The following is an 18,194-nucleotide window of genomic DNA, read 5'->3' on the forward strand; positions in this document are numbered from 1 at the left end:
CCATGTCCTGGCTATTGTAAATAATGCTGCAGTGAATATTGGTGTGCATGAATCTTTTCAAATTACGGTTTTCTCTGGGTATATGCCCAGTAGTGGGATTGCTGGGTCATATGGTAGTTCTATTTTTAGTTTTTTAGGAAACCTCCATACTGTTCTCCATAGTGGCTGTTCCAATTTACATTCCCACCAACAGTGCAGGAGGGTTCCCTTTTCTCCATACCCTGTCCAGCATTTATTGTTTGTAGATTTGTTGATGATGGCCATTCTGACCTGTGTGAGGTGATACCTCACTGTGGTTTTGATTTGCATTTCTCTAATGATTAGTGATGTTGAGCATGTTTTCATGTGCCTCTTGTACATCTGTATGTCTTCTTTGGAGAAATGTCTGTTTAGGTCTTTCGCCTGTTTTTTAATTGGGTTGTTTGTTTTTTTGATATTGAGCTGCATGAGCTGCTTGTGTATTTTGGAGATTAATCCTTTGTCCGTCGCTTCATTTTCAAATATATTCTCCCATTCTGTGGGTTGTCTTTTCGTCTTGTTTATGGTTTCCTTTGCTGTGCAAAAGCTTTTAAGTTTCATTAGGGCCCATTTGTTTATTTTTGTTTTTATTTTCATTACTCTAGGAGGTGGGTCAAAAAATATCTTGCTGTGGTTTATATCGAATAGTGTTTTTCCTATGTTTTCGTCTAGAGTTTTATAGTGTCCAGTGTTAACATTTAGGTCTTTAATCCATATTGAGTTTATTTTTGTGTATGGTGTTAGGGAGTGTTCTAATTTTGTTATTTTAAATGTAGCTGTCCTGTTTTCCCAGCACCACTTATTGACGAGGCTGTCTTTTCTCCATTGTATGTTCTTGCCTCCTTTGTCATAACTTAGGTGACCATATGTGCATGGACTTATTTCTGGGCTTTCCATCCTGTGCCATTGATCTCTATTTCTGTTTTTGTGCTGGTACCATACTGTGTTGATTGCTGTAGCTTTGTAGTATAGTCTGAAGTTTGGGAGCCTGATTCCTCCAGCTCCATTTTTCTTTCTGAAGATTGCTTTGGCTATTCAGGGTCTTTTGTGTTTCCATATAAATTGTAAAATTTGTTGTTCTAATTCTGTGAATAATGCTATTGGTAGTTTGATAGGGATTGCATTGAATCTGTAGATTGCTTTGGATAGTATAGTCATTTTTACAATATTGATTTTTCCTATCCAAGAACGTGGTATATTTCTTCATCTGTTTATGTCATCTTTGATTTCATTCATAAGAATTTTATAGTTTTCTGAGTACAAGTCTTTTTTCTCCTTAGGTAGGTTTATTCCTAGGCATTTTATTCTTTTTGTTGCAGTGGTAAATGGGAGTGTCTCCTTAATTTCTTTTTATGATTTTTCATCGTTATTGTATAGGAATACCAGAGACTTGTGTGTATTAGTTTTGTATCCTGCAACCTTACCAAATTCATTGATTAGTTTTAGTAGTTTTCTGGTGGCATCTTTAGGATTCTCTATGTATAGTATCATGTCGTTTGCAAACAGTGACAGTTTTTATCTTGTTTTTCAATTTGGATTCCTTTTATTTCTTTTTCTTCTCTGATTGCCATGGCTAGGAATTCCAAAAGTGTGTTAAATAAGAGTGGTGAGAGTGGACATCCTTGTCTTGTTCCTGATCTTAGTGGAAATGCTTTCAGTTTTTCACCATTGAGTATGATGTTGGTTGTGGGTTTGTCAAATGTGGCCTTTATTACGTTGAGGTAGGTTCCCTCTCTGTCCATTTTCTGGAGAGTTCTTACCACAAAAGAATGTTAAATTTTGTCAAAAGCTTTTTCTGCATCTGTCGAGATGATCATATGGTTTTTATTCCTTGTTAATATCATGTATCACATTGATTGATTTGCATATATTGAAGAATCCTTGCCTTCTTGGGATAAATCCCACTTGATCATGGTGTAGATACTTTTAATGTGTTGTTGGATGCTGTTTGCTAGTATTTTGTTCAGGATATTTGCATCTGTGTTCATCAGTGATACTGGTATGTAATTTTCTTTTTTTGTGATATCTTTGGTTTTGGTGTCAGGGTCATGGTGTCTTCGTAGAACGAATTTGGGAGTGTTCCTCCCTCTGCAGTATTTTGGAAGAGTTTGAGAAGGATAGGGGTTAGCTCTTCTCTAAATGTTTGATAGAATTCACCTGTGAAGCCATCTGGTCCTGGACTTTAGTTTGTTGGAAGAGTTTTAATTACAGTTTCAATTTCATTACTTGTGATAGGTCTGTTTATATTTTATAATTCTTCCTGTTTCAGTCTTGGAAAATTGCACCTTTCCATGAGTTTGTGTATTTCTTCGTGGTTGTCCATTTCATTGGCATATAGTCGTTTGTAGTAGTCTTTTATAGTCCATTGTATTTCTGTGGTGTAAGTTGTGATTTCTCCTTTTTCGTTTCTCATTTTATTGATTTGTGTCCTCTCCCTTTTCTTCTTGATGAGTCTGGCTAAAGTTTTATCAATTTTGTTTATCTTCTCAAAGAACCAGCTGTTTTATTGATCTTTGCTGTTGTTTTCTTCATTTCTCTTTCATTTATTTCTGCTCTGATCTTTATGATTTCTTTCCTTCTACTGACTTTGGGTTTTGTTTGTTCTTCTTTCTCTAGTTGCTTTAGGTGTAAGTTTAGATTGTTTGAGATTTTTCTTGTTTCTTGAGATGAGATTGAATTGCTGTAAACTTCCCTCTTAGAACTGCCTTTGCTGCATCCCATAGGTTTTGGGTTGTCGTGTTTTGGTGTCATTTGTTTCTATGTATTTTTGAAATTTATTCTTTGATTTCTTCAGTGCTCTCTTGGTTATTTATTAGCACACTGTTTATCCTTCATGTATTTGTGTTTTTCACAAATTTTTCCTGTAACTGATTTCCAGTCTCATAGCATTGTGGTCTGAAAAGATGCTTGATGTGATTTCAATTTTCTTAAATTTACTGAGGCTTGATTTGTGACCCAGGGTGTGATCTATCATGGAGAATGTTCTGTGTGCACTTGAGAAGAAAGTGTATTCTGCCACTTTCAGGTGGAATGTCCTATAGATATCAATTAAATCTATCTGGTCTGTTGTGTCATTTAAAGCTCATGTTTCCTTATTTACTTTCTGTTTAGATGATCTGTCCACTGGTGTAAGTGGGGTTGTTAAAGTCCCCTACTATTATTGTGTTACTGTCCATTTCCCCTTTTATGGTTGTTAGCATTTACTTTATGTACTGAGGTGCTCCTATGTTGGGTGCATAAATATTTATAATTGTTATATCTTCTTCTTGGATTGATCCCTTGATCATTACATAGTGTCCTTCCTTATCTCGTGTAACAGTCTTTATTTCAAAGTCTATTTCATCTGATACAATTATTGCTACTCCAGCTTTCTTTTGATTTCCATTTGCATGGCATATCTTTTTCCATGCCTTCACTTTCAGTCTGTATGTACCCCTAGGTCTGAAGTGGGTCTCTTGTAGACAGCACATATATGTGTCTTGTTTTTGTATCCATTCAGCCAGTCTTTGTCTTTTGGTTGGAGTATTTAATCCATTTACATTCAAGGTTATTATTGATATGTATGTTCCTATTACCATTTTCTTAACTGTTTTGGGTTTGTTTCTGTGGGTCCTTTTTTTTCTCTTGTGTTCCCTGCCTAGAGAAGTTCCTTTAGCATTTGTTGTAAAGCTAGTTTGGTGGTGCTGAATTCTCATAGCTTTTGCTTGTCTGTGAAGCTTTTGGTTTCTCTGTGGAATCTGAATGAGATCAGTGCTGGATAGAGTAATCTTTGTTGTCGGTTTTTCTCTCTCATCACTTGAAGTATATGCTGCCACTGCCTTCTGGCCTGCAGAGTTTCTGCTGAAAAATCAGCTGATAACCTTCTGGGCATTCCTTTGTATGTTATTTTTTGCTTTTCCTTTGCTGCTTTTAATATTTTTTCTGTTTTTAATTTTTGTTAGTTTTATTTATATGTGTTTTGTTGTGTTTCTCCTAGGGTTTATCCTGTATGGGACTCTGTGCTTCCTGGACTTGTGTAACTATTTCCTTTCCCATGTTAGGGAAGTTTTCGACTATAATCTCTTCAAATATTTTCTCAGACCCTTTCTTTTTCTCTTCTTCTTCTGCGACCCCTATAATTCGAATGTTGGTGTGTTTAGTGCTGTCCCAGAGGCCTCTGAGACTGTCCTCAGTTCTCTTCATTCTTTCTTCTGCTCCTCGGCGGTTATTTCTACCGTTCTGTCCTCCAGCTCACTTATTCGTTCTTCTGCCTCAGTTACTCTGTTATTGATTCCTTCTAGTGTATTTTTCATTTCAGTTACTGTGTTGTTCATCTGTATTTGTTTGTTCTTTAGTTCTTTTAGATCTTTGTTAAACATTTCTTTTATTTTCTCAATCCATGCCTCCATTCTGTTTCCATGATTTTGGATCATCTTTACTATCATTACTCTGAATTGTTTTTCAGGCAGATTGCATATTTCCTCTTCATTTATTTGGTCTTGTAGGTTTTAACCTTGCTCTTTCATCTGTGACATATTTTTTGTCATCTCATTTTTTTTTTTTTTTTTTTTGATGGGTGGGTTTGTGATCCTGTCTTACTGGTTGTTTGGCCTGAGGCTTCCAACACTGGAGTTTTTAGGCTGTTGGGTAGAGCTGGGTCTTGTTGATTAGATGAGCACCTGTCGGAGACCTCACTCTGATGAATATTCCCTGGGGTCTGAGGTTCTCTGTTAGTCCAGTGGTTTGGACTTGGACTTTCTACCGCAGGAGCTCTGGCCCGACCCCTGGCTCAGAAACCAAGATCCTGTGAGCTGAAAAGGGTGGCAAAAAAGAAAAGAAAAGAAAAGAAAAAAGGAGCAGAACGATAACAAAGAGGAAAAAATAAAATAAGATTAGAAAACTAACAGATATGTTAGAAAGAATAGAAAAATAAAAATTTAGATAAAACAACAACCAGAAGGTAAAACAGAACCACAATAGTTAAATTCAGGAGGGGGAAAAAAAAGCAGGAAAAGGCCTTGGCTGTGCTGGGTGGGGCTTAGGCAGGGGTGGGGTTTAGGCAGTGGGCAGGGCTTATGCTTAGGACCCACAGGGCCGGAAAAGGCCAGGTGGGGTGGGGGATGTTGGGGGGGTTTAGCCTTAATGCAGCAGGAGGGGCCCAGGAGTGCCTCTGGCCCTGGAGGGCGGAGGAGCAGGTCCAGGACCCCAGCAGGCTCACTGGGCCCGAGTGGGCAGGGGAAGTGCTAGGCCCGTTCCCCGCATCCTGCGATCTGGAGGGCCCCTCGCCGTTGACCTCTCTTCTTCCCCCCTCCTCCCTCCTATGCCCCTAGCACCTACGTGGCTGGAGGGAGCCTTGGAAATCAGGGGACCAGACCTGGAAGCCCAACAGTCTTCCCAGAGCCAGGTGGGTGGGGGAAACACCTGCAGTGCTTCCCCTGATCCCCTGGCCCAGGAGGGTCCCCCACATTTGCTTCTCCTCCTCTTCCCCCTCCTCCCTCCCTCCTCTGCCCCTAGGACCAACGTGGCCTGGAGGGGGCCTTGAAGGGCGGGGACCCAGCCTGGGAGTCCAGGCTTCCCGGGGCTGAGTGGGCCTGGGAGTCGCCCGCCACACCTCCCTGATCCTCCGGTCCTGGAGGCCCCCTCCCGCCCGCCTCCCTCCTATAGCCCTAGGACCAACACAGCCCACAGGGGGCCTGAGAGGGCCCGGCCCGGGAGCCCCGCAGGCTTCCTGGGCCTGATAGGGTAGGGGAAACGCCTGATCCTCCAAGCCCCCCAGGGTCTCTCCAGGCATGGGAACCCCTCCCGCCTCGAGCCACCCCTCAGGGGTGCTGGTCCCGTCCAGCCTCCATTTCTCCTCCCACCTCAGTGCCCCCATGTCCTACCCAGTCGCTCGGGGGTTCCTCCCCTCGGGCATAGATGTACCGCACCAGTGTCCGACAGGCACCCTAGTTGCGGAGAGACGCAAACTCTGCATCCTCACCTGCTGCCATCTTGACTCTGCCCCCTCTTAACTTATTTTTGAAATGCTAATCCTTACAAGTAAAACCTGAGGTAATAAAAACTCTAATTAGGGGTGTGTGTGTGTGTGTGTGTGTGTGTGTGTGTGTGTGTGTGTTTGTATAAAAGTAAACACATTTTTAATAGCTGTTTCTGGTTCTCCAAGAGTATCAATAGTGAAAGTAAAAGGAAGCCGCAGACTGTCTTGGGTAAATGTAGCTTCATCATTCTATATGGTCATGTTAATTAACTGACTTGTTCAGCCTGTTTGGACCATAAGAAATTGTGACCTTTCCAACTGTATTCAAATCTGTCAAGCGTGAAAACAGGTGATTTGTTTTTCTTGTCTTAAACCTAAACAACTGCCTGGTTTCTGCTTAGGCAAATGTGGTAGGCAGAATAATGGGCCCCTTAAAGATGTCCAAGTCCTAATGCCCAGACCCTGGGAATGTATTACCTTACACGGCAGAAGGGATTTTGCGGTTGTGCTTATGTTAAGGATTTTGAAATGAGGAGATTTCCTGGTTTATTCAAGTGGGACCAATGTACTCACAAGGCTCCTCATAAGTAAAGGAGGGAGGCATAGCATCAGTGTGATAAAGGGTGTGAAGGGACTCGACTGGCCATTTCTAGCTTTACAGATGGGAGTAGGCAACGAGACAAGGAACACAGGCAGCCTCTAGAAGCTGAAAAAGGCAAGGAAGTAAATTCTCTACTAGGGCCTCCAGAAGGAATTCAACCCTGCCAACCCTTTTTTTTTTTTTAAGATTTTTTTATTTTTTTGATGAAGACCATTTCTAAAATCTTTATTGAATTTGTTACAGTATTGCTTCTGTGTTTTTTTTTGTTTTTTGCGGTATGCGGGCCTCTCACTGCTGTGGCCTCTCCCCTTGCGGAGCACAGGCTCCGGACGCGCAGGCTCAGCGGCCATGGCTCACGGGCCCAGCTGCTCCGCGGCATGTGGGATCTTCCCGGTCCGGGGCACGAACCCGTGTCCCCTGCATCGGCAGGCGGACTCTCAACCACTGCGCCACCAGGGAAGCCCTGTGTTGTTTTTTAACATCACCCACCACAGCTTTGTGATGTTTTGTTTTTTTGGCAGGGAGGCACGTGGGATCTTAGCTCCCTGGCTAGGGATAGAACCTGCACCCCCTGCATGGAAGACAAAGTGTTAACTACTGGACCACCAGGGAAGTCCCCTGCCAACCCATTTTAGACTTTGATAGACAAGCCAGCACAGGTTTATCTGTTATAAGAATTGAAAGAAGGAAGAGAGATTGGGGTTGCCTAGTGAGAGGGAGGGGCAGTGGGGGTTGGTCTGGGGTTGTGAAGCAGGACTCCTGGGGCCAGAGGCATTATGGTTATCGGATAGTTATAAGATTAAATGGTCCGCAGCAAAAAGGGTAGTGACTGCCTGATCTTTGGTTGTCTGTGCAACTCCTTTTGGGCCACTGCTAAATAGTCCTTCCTTAGTGAAAGACTCCTAATTGGCCTTGGCTCCAAAACCCTCAAGCAGATTACGTGAAGGTTCGCAATCTTTTTTCCCCCTCAGGTGTTCTGAGCCCCTTTATTGGCAGGAATTGTGCTAGGTACTGAATGAAAAGAACTAGTTACAGACCTTACCCATAGAACTCTTACTTTGCATCTCTTAGAACTCTTACCTGGTATTTACAGGTCTTCCCCAAACAGGTGGACAGGTGGAGGCCCTAGCACCTTATCGGCAGGATTGCACCTGGCGTAGTGAGGCGTTGGCCTGGAGAGGAAGGTATACGATACAGTCAGCCCTTCAGTCTTTGCATGTGGATCCTGTGGCTATGGAACCTGAGTAAACGGAGGGCCGATTGGACTCCTTACGTAAAGGACGTGAGCACCCGCGAATTTTGCTATCCAGGGGGGTCCCCGTGGATATCGAAGGGTGAGTGTATACCGTCAGATGGTCTGCCTTTGAATCCCAGGTCTGATGTTCTAGTTTGGCCAAATCACTTCACCTTTCTAAATTGATTTCTTCTTCTCTAAGATAGGGAGTTATCAGGAAGGGGAAAAAATAAAGCTGTTTTAAAAGCTGGTTGCTCTTTGAGTTGAAAGCTAAAGACAGATGAATTATAGTCTTTTTTCGTTCTGTCAAGGTAAAGGGCTAATCTAGATGGGAGGGGTTGGGACCAGGGGGCTTAAATTGTTCTGTATAATAAAGAAACAAGAATTTTTAGCTTTTACTTGAAGCTGGAGGGAAATTTTTTTTTGTTTTTATTTTGCTTTTGTTTGGGCAGGGGTGGTGAGAGAAGGTGGGTCCTAGAATTAGGCTCGAGATGAGGCTACAAATGGCTACTCCACTGGCAGAAAAGGAAGGGGGTAGAGAGCTTCAGTGTCTGATTCTCAGTTTTAAATCGTTTCTTACTGTTTACTTGTTATTTATTTATTTGTTAAAATCTTCCTCTACTAAAGGTCTGCTTTTCACAACACCCAGGTGTTAATGTGTTTTGGAGACAGAGTAGAGATGGCTGTGTCTACACTAGTGTGGAGGGGAATAGAGAGAGGGGAGATGATGAGAATTAGGTTGCAGTCAGGATCTAGGATGAGTAAGTGACAAGGAATTATTAGGAAGTTGTAAGCACTCACCTTAGGATCCTTGAAATTATTAAGGAAAGTCCTGGGCTTCGTACAGTTATGTGAGATAACGGTCTAAAATTTGCATTTGAATGTTAAAGATGGTACAATTTAGGACCGTTTACATGTCAGGGATGATACCTGGTTAGCAGGGTTGGGAGACTTCTACCTAAATGAGAATGTAGGTAAAAGCACTTCATAAACTAAGGAAATACATCATCAGCCCTAAGATAAAGTGTCTTCCCATGAAGATTTTGTAAAAAGGAAGTCAGACGTAAATTCAACTCTGATGACAAATATGAGAATAATTATCCGGAAGTTATGAGCTCTATAATAGTCTTCTTTCTTTATGAATTCAGTTCAAACGGATAGTAAAAACAATTTGGATGTTAAAGATACAGTTTTTAAAAATGACTCGGTATGTCCCAAACATATCATGTTAAGACTTGGGGGTTTAGGATCCCACTGTAATAACTTCAGGCCCATCTAGTAGGAACAGAAGTAGCTTTGGTCGTGCAGTATTTAGCTGACGTTGTGGATCGGCCTGAGCACAAGGAAATGATGATGTTGCCAAGGAATGGGAAATGACACGTGTCGGGTATATACTCGACACTTGACATATATTGTCTTTCATAAAGCTTACTGCTGCCCCAAAGAAGTGGTAGCATCTGCAGTCTTTAGATGGTGGTTGAGGGAACGGGCAGGGTGTGTGTGTGTTGGGGGGTGTGTGTGAAAATTACAGTGATTAAAGAACTTGCTTAAAATCATAGCGGTGAAGTGGTAGAGCTGGCACGAAGACTCTTGCCAGCCTCAGGGTCCAGTTCTTGCCCTCCCACCGTGCTGCCGTGGGGGCCCGGAAGTAAACTGACACTCGGCAGCCGAGCCTTGTGTGGTTCTGGTTCCTCGTCCCAGTGTCACACCGCATCTTAATTGATTTTCTTCTGTAGAGCATTTACAGAAAGCTTCTGACGAGACTTCATGAGATGTTATAGGTGACAGGTGTGTGGGAAAAAAGATGAAGTCATTAGCTGAATTAAGTTCTGGAGTGGACAGGTTAAGTTCCTGGATTGCCTCAAGTTTCATTTACATGGGACCAGTCGTCTTTCGTGAGGTCATGACAGAAATGCTGGCAAACTCTTTCCATTAGTGGGTCTTGCATGCAGTATGCACTTCTTCTGTTGTGGGACTCTTTTTCATGTTGTTGTTGTTCAGAATTCACCTTAGGGGTTTTCTCAAACTTGGCATTCTTAATCTATAGTGGTTTTTAGCTTTCTTTTTTCTTTCCAGACTGCGTGAATGATGCAGTTTCAGTTCTGGGTGTTAGGATTCTCTTTCACACTGGTTTGTCATGACCTTAAAGTATTTTAAGTTTCTCTTTGCGTTAATTTTTTTTTTTTTTTAATGTAGTACCCCAGTGAGCTAGAGATTTGTTTTACCAAGTGAGTTTAAATCACCAGCAGCCGGAGTTGTCCATGAGCGTTGTCAGACTTGACCACATGTAAAACCCTGCCAGTGGTCTTTTTCTTTTCTTCAACTTGGTAGGTTTTGGGGTCCAGACTCGAAGGCTAGTTACACTTCTGCATCAGCCTTTAGGTTGTTAAGAGTTGCCAAAGATGGCATACAGTACCAGGGATGGAGAGTTGTTCGTTACCGTGATCAGAATGGTCTTAGTTTATAGTTGCCATCCTAGCTCTCCCCTGTAGATAACTGACAAGTCCTAAGAGTTGTTCTGAGCTGCAGCCACCCACAAAAACCACATGCATGGCATTTTACTCAAAACTTTAACCACAGCTTTGTGATGCAAAACTGGTGGAATTTTGGGTACTTTCTGTAAAATCGAAATCTTTACGGGGGTTTTCCAACATTCTAGTTGATTGTTAACAAATGATCACTGTAACGAAGAGGAGAGAGCAGAGTTGGCTAATCAACACCGACTTCTGTGGTAGGTAGGATAGGATGCCAGTCTGTATGGAATCTTTCCACGTGGAGAAAGCCACGTTGACTGAGAGAACAGATTCTCCTTTTGAAAAATGCAATTAAATAAGAGATATTTATATGAGATTTGTAGTTGTAAAAGAGATTTTGGGAGCTTCTTATCTTTGCCACAAAGTTTTCAGTCTTGACAAAGTAATCATATTCAGGAGTTTCTAACTTGTAGATCCTCTTATGAAAGAGATTTGAAAAGAAAAAGAAATCCATTTGTATTGTAGGACAAAATACAGTTCTGCATAAGAACTTTCTGTAAAGTGAGAACTGTTATGGGAAACTGATTACGGATAAGATACTGTAGCCCGTTTCTGGAATGGGGATAGCAGGTGGAAGAGCTCTCTCCTGTTTCGCTGAGTCAGGAGTGCTTTGTTTATTCTGGAGGTAAGCCCTTGGGCAAGTCTCTTTACCACTGTGAGGCTCAGTTTCTTACCTTTAAAATGAAAGCTGCACTCCCATCTATGGTTTGGTAGATGAGAACATGTTGTCTCAGGAACCTTCAGTAGGAGTCCTTTGTTATTATATCCTGTCTTGTGTAAAGGTGACTTTTACTGTCATGTAAATTAAGCCTTCTATCAAGCACATTTTGTTTTTTAAAAGCTGTGAAAACATTATTTTAGCAAAACTCAACTCTACTTGTGTAAGTATGTAGTTGTGATCCTTTTGTATTTAATAGTATGGAGGGACTAAATTTCCTTCTATGTAGCCCAGAAGTCAGACTAATGGTCTCATGATTAGCCTTAAAATAACTATCAGAAACTTTCAGGCTGTTTCTCATTAGCGCGTTATCCCAACCAACCGTAGGAGGAGGATACAGAAATCTATAATTGAGTTTTTTTTAAATTAATGAATTTATTTTTTAGTTTTGGTTGCATTGGGTCTTTGTTGCTGCGCGCGGGCTTTCTCTAGTTGTGGTGAGCGGGGGCTACTCTTCGTTGTGGTGCGCGGGCTTCTCATGGCGGTGGCCTCTCTCGTTGCGGAGCACAGGCTCTAGGTGCACAGGCTTCAGTAGTTGTGGCACGTGGGCTCAGTAGTTACGGCTCGCGGGCTCTAGAGCGCAGGCTCAGTAGTTGTGGCACAAGGGCTTAGTTACTCCACGGCGTGTGGCATCTTCCTGGACCAGGGCTCGAACCCCTGTCCCCTGCATTGGCAGGCAAGTTCTTAACCACTGTGCCACCAGGGAAGCCCTATAATTGAGTTTTTAATGTGATAATTCCTTAGTTTACTGTGAAGATCGTGGTAATTTCTCACTAGCACATAAGTAAAGCTTTGTTTAGTTTGCTACTGCAAAGACTGAGTTGCTGGTTAGCTTCCACAAATAAGGTATGCTTGCTTTGTAATTTATGTTAGGAAATGTTTAAACAGGGTGAAAGAGCAGTTTTTACAGGAGCAAAATCAAGCAACCCATTTTCAGAAAGTAGAACCAAATAAAACTAAACTGACTGAAGAACAACCAGTAATGAGCTTGGGAACAGGTAGGTTGAATCAAATTTTTAAAAAACAAAGTGAAAAGCGTATTTTGTGTGCGTGTGTGAGGAGTCAGGGTGCACAGCTTTAAGAGTATTTGCGGGGTCTTCCCTGGTGGCGCAGTGGTTGAGAGTCCACCTATCGATGTAGGGAACGCGGGTTCGTGCCCTGGTGGTCGCGGAGCGGCTGAGCCGGCGCATCCGGAGCCTGTGCTCCGCAACGGGAGAGGCCACAGCAGTGAGAGGCCCGCATACCGCAAAAAAAAAAAAAAAAAAAAAAAAAAATAGAGTATTTGCGCAGGATGAACTTTCGAGTAAAGCTCTAGGGCTCAGCAGGGTGGAAGCTGTATCTGCAGGGGGAAACAAGGTTCATCACTACATAATTTCAGGGACATAAGTAGAAACGGGCCAGAAAATATAAATGTTAGAAAAGTGGAACGGAATTTCCCAGACCCTTTGACTTAACACGTGGTTTAGTTAAGGAAGTTGGCAAAATCTTCAAATATGAATCCGTGCTACAGAAAACTTTTAAAATTCAATAATCAGAGCTGAGAAGACTTTTTGCATGTTAGTAGTATGCTGTCACATTTGTTTCTTAGCCCGATAGCACTAATTCTTCACCTCCGTGAGTAACTTTGAAGGTGACTTGGACCTTGATCCTTGAAATAGAAGTGTTGAAAAAGCGATGTCTGGAGAAAGGTGAAATCACAATCACACATCAAAGGCTGTAGGAGTTATAACTTCAGATTTTATGTTTCAGTTGTACCAGCTTTGTGTTCACACTCAAACTCCAAGGGTAGGATCTACCGCTTGTAGGGTGGAGTGGCATTCTGATTCCATTTATTTTCTGCTGAAGCTGGCGAGTTGAATGAAGATTGTATCTCAAGTGACAGGATTCGAATGAAACAGGACAAACCTGTAAAAGCTGCAACCTGAACGTGTCATTGCAGAACTCTGCAGTGAACGAGATGGGACGGGGCTTGGGAGACAAACCACACACACTGCCTCTCCGTGCTGGGCAGCGCAGGAGATTGAAGGGAGATCCGAGGGGAGCAAGTCCTTGCTGGCTGGAGCTCACGTTCGGGGAGGGGTGGGGGGGTCGGCGTGGAGCGCCAGTTTGTTTATAGCTACAAGTACGTATCTGTCTTGGGCTTGCCTTATTATGGAAAAATTCTATGGACATACGCTGCACTGAATGGAAAATTACTCACTTTTTTTAAAAAGTTATCAATTATAAAGTAGAAGCATTGGTTTTGAAACTAGTCATTTAACTGGAATTTAATCACGACCTAGAAAAATCAGTGTTTGTTAAAAGAGCAACCACGGTGGGCACTGCTCTCAGGAGGGGACAGGTTTCACTGCCTTTGGATAGACGAGTTAGCTTTTGTAAAACATTTTCAACTGTCTTGAAGGACTCTGACCGCTGGGCATGAGTGAGAACTAATCTCCCTGTTGGTGATTCCTTTGCACTGCAGGTAGCAAGATGCAGGTCCCCCAGGGAACGTGCAGGAGTGGGAGCCTTACCATGTGCTACAGTGCTCGTGACAGTCTGCTTGGCAGTCACTTACAGAGAAGAATGAACGGCTGGCTACTGTATGAACCCTCCCCCACATCTGTTCAGGTAGTTCTCCGTTATCATTAATCAGGTAAGCATTTTTGGAATTAATCTGGTAGGCAGACCAGTTATACTTTAAATTGGTCCTAAAGGAAATCTATAATTGGAATAGCTGTTGTTATGACGCAAAGAAATGTCTAAATGAAAGCCACCAGCCGGTCACTGTATTTTCTTCTGCATCATTTATTAAATATTATTTTTATATCTGCATTTACAAACTTTACTCATTTCAGAACTCTGCTTTCAATACATGTTTAACTTTTTTTGTAGAGAGATTCTCTTGTAAAATGAGATCCATGTACAAAACTAGGCAACAGATATAAAAGTTTCCTTTCATACTTTTTCATCCGTCAAGAAAAGAAATAATGTGACAAAGAAATAAAACCCAACTGTGGCTCTTTCACAAGAATAACATGTCAGTGTTCAAACTATGAGCTCTAATGGGCTAGATCATATTTCATCTTTATATGGATGGATGGATATAGTTTAATACTTCTTAGCTACTGTAGCATGTTGGTTCAGATGAAGGAAAAAAAATCAGCTCTACTGTTTGGACTAGATAATCTAGAGCCCATCAATTACTCATTTCTTGATAACGTGACACCAGAATTCACCTAGGAGATGACATTGATTGGCTAGCAGTATGCATTTACCTCAAGCGTGGCATAAAAAGTTCCCTTTAAAAAATTCACTGACTTGGCAAACTAAAGTCTGAGCCTCTAATTCAGCTCTCTTACTTAAAGAAATAGTTTAAATGATCAATTCAGAAGCCTTAAAGTATCTTTGAAACTAAAGTTGCTTTTCTTAAAATGAATGCTGACTTGACAGTTCGTAGGCTTGGAGCACTGTCACTACGAGACAGAGGCACTGGTGCCGCTAGCAATGAGAAGTAGTATCACCACAGGCTAATTATATGGTACAAAATGCCCGGGGGCCTGAAACTCACTATTAATATGATTTTGGCAGCAGCATCATTTGATAGTTAACCATTTATTACATACTATGAACACACCAGCTTCAAAGATGTGCACTCCCCTTAGGATACTCAGGAGTTACAAATTTATTGTGATTGCATAATTGGTATTGCACAGTTCTATAAAAAACATAAATACTGGCTATTCTAGTTTTAAATACAAAATACATGTCATATACTTTTAAATCTATAATGTGGTTCAAGTGCAAATCAGGTGCTTTCTTTAGTCCTTCCAAAAAAGGCATTTTTAATATTTTTGGCACAAATGAAATTTCATTGTGCCAACAATTCTAATTACAATACATATATCCAAACCTTGAGAGTAGCAGTCATATACATACGGTATAAAACTGAGTATTTACAAATATACTAAGCATAAATGTAACCTCTGTGGGTGAATCAGAACGAATTAGCCACACCCACACTAAAAATAATTTAAAAAGGTAAGTACGATTCCTTTATTTCATTTGCTTATGCTGGTTGCTGTGGGTTGACGTTCATGTGAGGAGGATGTCCTAGAAGACCAATTCTTTGTTTCTGCTTCCTTTGTTCTGTCATCTGGAAAGTTAAAAAGTTTCATCATTAGACCCAGACACTTCCTGTACGTCAAATCATATACTCAACCATGGATTACCTCTGTGGTTATGGTTTATACTGAAACCCACTTTCTACAGTGTACTGTCAGTGTATCAAACACAGAACTTCAGAAAGGACATCTTCCTAGGCAGAATGGGGAATTCTGTGCCTTAGGCAATGTGACATTCAGAAACTTTGCTTTCTACTTGTTTCATAAAGGAACAAAAAAACAGTTAAAGCACAAGATTCTTGATCGTTTCCCAAATCCACTTGCAACTGATAGCTTTGTATGACAGTAACAACACACTGAACTGTCAAGAAAAGCAGTGTGTTTAAAATCCTAGGTTTAAGAGAGATTAAGTCCACCGTCTTCAGGGGGTCTTGATTCCTCTCCAGTGACTGTTGGGCCGTTTTGATCTGCGAGAAAAAAAATCACACAGCATTTCTAGGGAGATGAGGAATGTCCTCTCCTCTGAGGTCCAGGGTGACTAAATAACATAATCATGGCCTGGCACTCAGTGGTGACTATTCCTTGCCACCTACAGACACTAAGGTCAGGAAAGACCATTTCCTAAGGCTGGTCAAATGAAACGGTGCTTTCCAAACCCAGAACAAGAGGTTGGTACCGTTTATTCTGGCTGCCGAACTAAATCAGTTCTCACATTGACAGGTATCCAGCTCTGTTCTGGCTATTTCGGGGCATAATTAATTCCCTGCATTCACATTTCTCATAACCCAGGTAGTCCTAGCTCAGGATTTGATGCTGGGCATCAAATATTTTGGTACAAAATATCCTGAGAACATAAAATAAGATTAACTTACCTAGGTTCAATTTTAACGCATAGCCGTTTTCCTTTCATATCAAAATACTATTTTTAGGCTCCTGTGAAATGCCTTCAGTTATATTTTAGAAGAGAAGATTTACAAGGAGTGAATATTTCCGAAAGGCAGCTTTTTATAAAGCCTTTTATAAAGAGTTGAATTAGGATATTCCAGCTAGCCTCTAAAGTTTCCTTGGATGAGTGACAAATCGTGAAGGGAGGTGTCACACCCTATACTACACAGATTCAGCTGCGGAAGCAGAACCTCACGTGACCCGTGGAATAAATTCACAAGTAGATGGTAACGCAATCAGTAATTCAGTCATCCCACTGCCTGATACTTCATGTTGCTTAGCCCCAGAGTCTCACCCCCTGACTAGCCCCTCGGCAGGTGGCCTTGAGAGGGAATCCAGTAAAACTTAACTAAATTTAATCATCGCCGCATTCTCACAGATTTAGGAACCTTGGTGCGCTCACCCCGTATTGACAGATACTTTATTTAAAGATGCTGCGATTTTTCTGCTGTTGAAGTTGGCCATTAAAGCTTTCCCTGAAAATTTTCCATAAATAACTACGTGCACTTGAGATGACCTTTTATGTACCTGCATCTTCACGCCTGTTTCTCGGATCACCTTTTTGTGACTTTTCAATCTGTTGGCTCTTCCTCCTCTTAAACTTAAGGGCTTCTAAACTGGGTTCCTTATAGCAAATGAGTCTTCAACTGAAGGCACACCTTCCTTCCCTCTTCGACAGGCTATCGCCTGAAAGCCCAGTGGAGGTCCGATTCTGATTTTCCAGGGTTGTCTTCTTAAAACAATGATTGCATCACTCTCCCTGCATCACAAACCTTCAAGCTCCCTACTGCTGTAGGTTAGTGGCCAAAACCTTCGTTCAGGCAGTCATATTCCTGGTAATTTCAAGAACCTAGTACATACCTATCTAATTTTGTTTTCTGTTTCCCTAGAATAATGGTTCTTAAACTTTGGCGTGCACCAGAAACACCTAGAAGGCTCCTTAAAACACAGATCCAAGGGCCCACAAACAGAGTTTCTGACTCAGCAGGCCCAGGGTAGGGCTGGTGAGTTTGCATTTGTAACAAGTTCCCCGGTGATACTGGTGTTACTGATCTGGGGCCGCTGCTGCTGTAGAAGAGCTCTTCACTGGTTATCTCAGAAACAGGCCAAGATCACTGTGGTTATATTTTCATATACTTGAATACTTAAAAAAAAGTATTTTGGGTAAATGTATTATTTTTCTCAAAATAAGACCTTGGAGAAGATTCTCTGCAGTTGAGCAGGTGGTCGGCACACAAATCTGACTGCCTGGATTCTGTTCTGATCGACCATGGCCTTTTTAGACAGAATGGCTACCATTTAAGTGAGTAATAAATAGTAAGGAATTGGGCAACTGCTTAAGTGTTGGTCCCTTTTGGCAAGGTCATCATCCAGTGATAATTATATGGGAACAGTAATGAAAACAAAACCCCCTAAAGGACTAAATCTGGCCTACAAGAAACCAAGCTCAACACTGCTGGCCAGTTAAGTTTCCCTGGCCCCTTAGTACATATTCTCACATAACTTCTGGCTTTATTAGCTCAATTCAACCTACTTACCTATTGGTCTTCATAGATTCACATGCACTATATATGTTATTTAAGGCATCACCATTTTCTGTTACTACTGTCTATATCAAAACAGAAATAATGACCAAAGTCTATCTATCCTTAGCATATTCTCACAATGTATTCTCTCTGGACATTTGAAACAAAACTGACTAGATAAAAATATCCATCCGGGGCTTCCCTGGTGGCACAGTGGTTAAGAATCCGCCTGCCAATGCAGGGGACACGGGTTCGAGCCCTGGTCCAGGAAGATCCCACAGGCCACGGAGCAACTAAGCCCGTGCGCCACAAGTACTGAGCCTGCGCTCTAGAGCCCGCGAGCCACAACTGCTGAGCCTGCATGCCACAACTACTGAAGCCCGCACGCCTAGAGCCCGTGCTCCGCAACAAGAGAAGCCACTGCTCGCCGCAACTAGAGAAAGCCCACGCACAGCAATGAAAACCCAACGTGGCCAAAAATAAACAAAATAAATTAAAAATATATATATATCCATCAGATTCATGTCTAAGGTGGTAACTTCAGTCAAAATTCTAATAC

The 18,194-nt window shown here is 41.8% G+C and overlaps 2 protein-coding genes across 8 annotated transcripts in view; one reads left to right on the forward strand and one right to left on the reverse strand.

Annotated features, from left to right (window-relative positions):
- The window catches only part of LOC115859116 (uncharacterized), a 193,978-nt gene that overhangs the window by 163,515 nt on the left and 12,269 nt on the right, over nucleotides 1–18,194 (forward strand). Inside the window, exons 5-7 of the mRNA XM_070046782.1 lie at nucleotides 5,328–5,401; nucleotides 7,669–7,909; nucleotides 13,526–13,696. Coding sequence (XP_069902883.1) covers nucleotides 5,328–5,401; nucleotides 7,669–7,823 — 229 coding nt within the window. The 3' untranslated portion in view covers nucleotides 7,824–7,909; nucleotides 13,526–13,696. The remainder of the gene's footprint in view (nucleotides 1–5,327; nucleotides 5,402–7,668; nucleotides 7,910–13,525; nucleotides 13,697–18,194) is intronic.
- ITPR1 (inositol 1,4,5-trisphosphate receptor type 1) overlaps nucleotides 13,829–18,194 on the reverse strand; it is a 319,423-nt gene continuing 315,057 nt past the window's right edge. For all 7 annotated transcript variants that reach the window (XM_070046603.1, XM_060308111.2, XM_060308109.2 and 4 more), the window contains one exon: nucleotides 13,829–15,196. In XM_070046603.1, the coding sequence (XP_069902704.1) occupies nucleotides 15,110–15,196 (87 nt within the window). In that variant the 3' untranslated portion in view covers nucleotides 13,829–15,109. The remainder of the gene's footprint in view (nucleotides 15,197–18,194) is intronic.

This window comes from Globicephala melas, chromosome 11, assembly GCF_963455315.2.
Source record: "Globicephala melas chromosome 11, mGloMel1.2, whole genome shotgun sequence".
NCBI classification, from domain to species: Eukaryota; Metazoa; Chordata; class Mammalia; order Artiodactyla; family Delphinidae; genus Globicephala; species Globicephala melas.